This window comes from Phaethon lepturus, unplaced genomic scaffold (genome assembly GCF_000687285.1).
Source record: "Phaethon lepturus isolate BGI_N335 unplaced genomic scaffold, ASM68728v1 scaffold19523, whole genome shotgun sequence".
Taxonomy (NCBI): domain Eukaryota; kingdom Metazoa; phylum Chordata; class Aves; order Phaethontiformes; family Phaethontidae; genus Phaethon; species Phaethon lepturus.
Window position 1 is genome coordinate 110 of NW_010529929.1, and position 1,819 is coordinate 1,928.

At 44.1% G+C, this 1,819-nt stretch overlaps 1 protein-coding gene across 1 annotated transcript in view; it reads left to right on the top strand.

Moving 5' to 3' along the window:
• Positions 1–388: 388 nt before the first annotated feature.
• LOC104618493 (D-2-hydroxyglutarate dehydrogenase, mitochondrial-like) overlaps positions 389–1,819 on the top strand; it is a 2,736-nt gene continuing 1,305 nt past the window's right edge. The window contains exons 1-2 of the mRNA XM_010284103.1: positions 389–540; positions 1,417–1,582. Of these exons, the coding sequence (XP_010282405.1) occupies positions 484–540; positions 1,417–1,582 (223 nt within the window). The 5' untranslated portion in view covers positions 389–483. The remainder of the gene's footprint in view (positions 541–1,416; positions 1,583–1,819) is intronic.

Here is a 1,819-nt window from a genome sequence, read left to right on the forward strand (position 1 = left end):
CAGCAATAATGAAAACATCCCTGTGTTATCAGCACTGTTTCCAGGAGAAATCCAAAACATAGCCCCATAGCAGCTACTATGAAGAAAATTAACTCTTATCCCAGCCAACACATTTGGTGGAAGTCTTTTAAGATAAGACTTTTTACTTCTTCTTGTTCCCACAAAGCTGCTAGTTTTCTGAAAAGTGGTGGCTAGGTAAAGGATAGAGCATGTAAGCGAAGTGCCATACAGATAAAAGATTGCCACTTGAGCTGCCCTTCTGCACGGCATCAGAGAATCTGGGCAGTAGAGTGACCTTATGAAATGTGCTGAGATTGGTAAAAGCTCCAGAATCTGCACTAAATTCCTGTGCTTTTACCCCAGAGCATCTGCTTATTCTGTTCTCCCTCACTTTCAGGCAGCCCTTTCTATGTTTTAATTGAAACTTCGGGCTCCAGCTCGACCCATGATGAAGAAAAATTGAACAACTTCCTAGAACAGGCCATGACTTCTGGTTTGGTCACTGATGGAACTGTGGCAACAGATGATAAGAAAATAAAGGCAAGTAATAATTTCTTCTTGCCCAAATCTCTTTGACATGATTCTCTGCTTGGATTTGTGTTTTTAATAGGGAAATGTTTGGACTGATGTTTGGTATAAACGTCCCTGAGTGACCAGAGGTTGCTTATTTGCCATGTTGAGTAAGAATACGAAGAGAGAATACTTACCACTGCTGACTCTTCCCAGAAGGCCTGAGTATTTGGGGTTTCAGTGGATGTTTCCCCTTTCCAAAAGATCAGAATAATTAATTACATCTTTCAGTAGTTGCTGGGGTAGGAGCCAAACTGCCTGAAAACTGTCAAAACCCAAAGCTGAGTTGTCAGCCAGGCCAGGAGTGAGCAAAGTCCTGTAGGCCAGTGTGACAGTGTGTTAGAGCCAGAGACTGTGGCCCCAGGGAACAATCACAGAATCATTAAGGTTGGAAAAGACTTTTAAGATCATGAAGTCCAACCATCAAGATGGAACACATAGTGTCTCAGTGAAAAGGACAGTGATTTGTGTCTGCCCAGCGAACGGGAGTCTTTTACATTAACCAAGCATTTCTTCCAGCCCCAGATCCCAAACTGACCCTTACGGTTCAGTAGAGCAGGCACGTCCCCACTTCTTGGGGAAACCCAAAACAGTTTTGGAGAGAATGCTCATGCCTGTGTTCTTGCTGTCTGGGGTACTGTCAAACTTGAGTTGGTGTGTCACTTTACTGTACGATGCTGCCAAGAATGCATTATTACTAGCTTTCAGGAGGCAGAGGATATTGAGGGAAATCAGAAATTGATGGTCTACGCAAAGAATCAAGGTGCTTTTTCCCTCCATGCCACAAAGCATGGAACCCAAGAGGTACTTGATTTATTTGGATTTCTTTGATCTTTGATTAATTAGACACTGTGGGGCCTGCGGGAGAGGATCACAGAAGCCCTCACTCATGATGGCTATGTCTACAAATATGACATCTCTCTCCCTGTGGGAAAGCTGTATGATCTCGTGACTGACATGAGGGCCCGGCTGGGCCAGAGTGCCAAAAATGTGGTGGGCTATGGCCACTTGGGTAAGTGTGGATGCTGGGAAAGGAGGCGATTCCTTCTGTGCTCCAGGTGTTTCCGTGCAACCTCCTAGTAGTTTTGAAGATGTTTTTAGATTAGTGAGAGGCATAGATTAAATAGCTGAGAGCTGTCAGAAGATGAGGATGTGTAAGAATCTTTCTGTTTGCATTTCATTGCTTTTAGACTTTATTCCATATATTAACGGCAGGGTGTTAGCCAGCCAGCCACTGAATCCGGGGGTC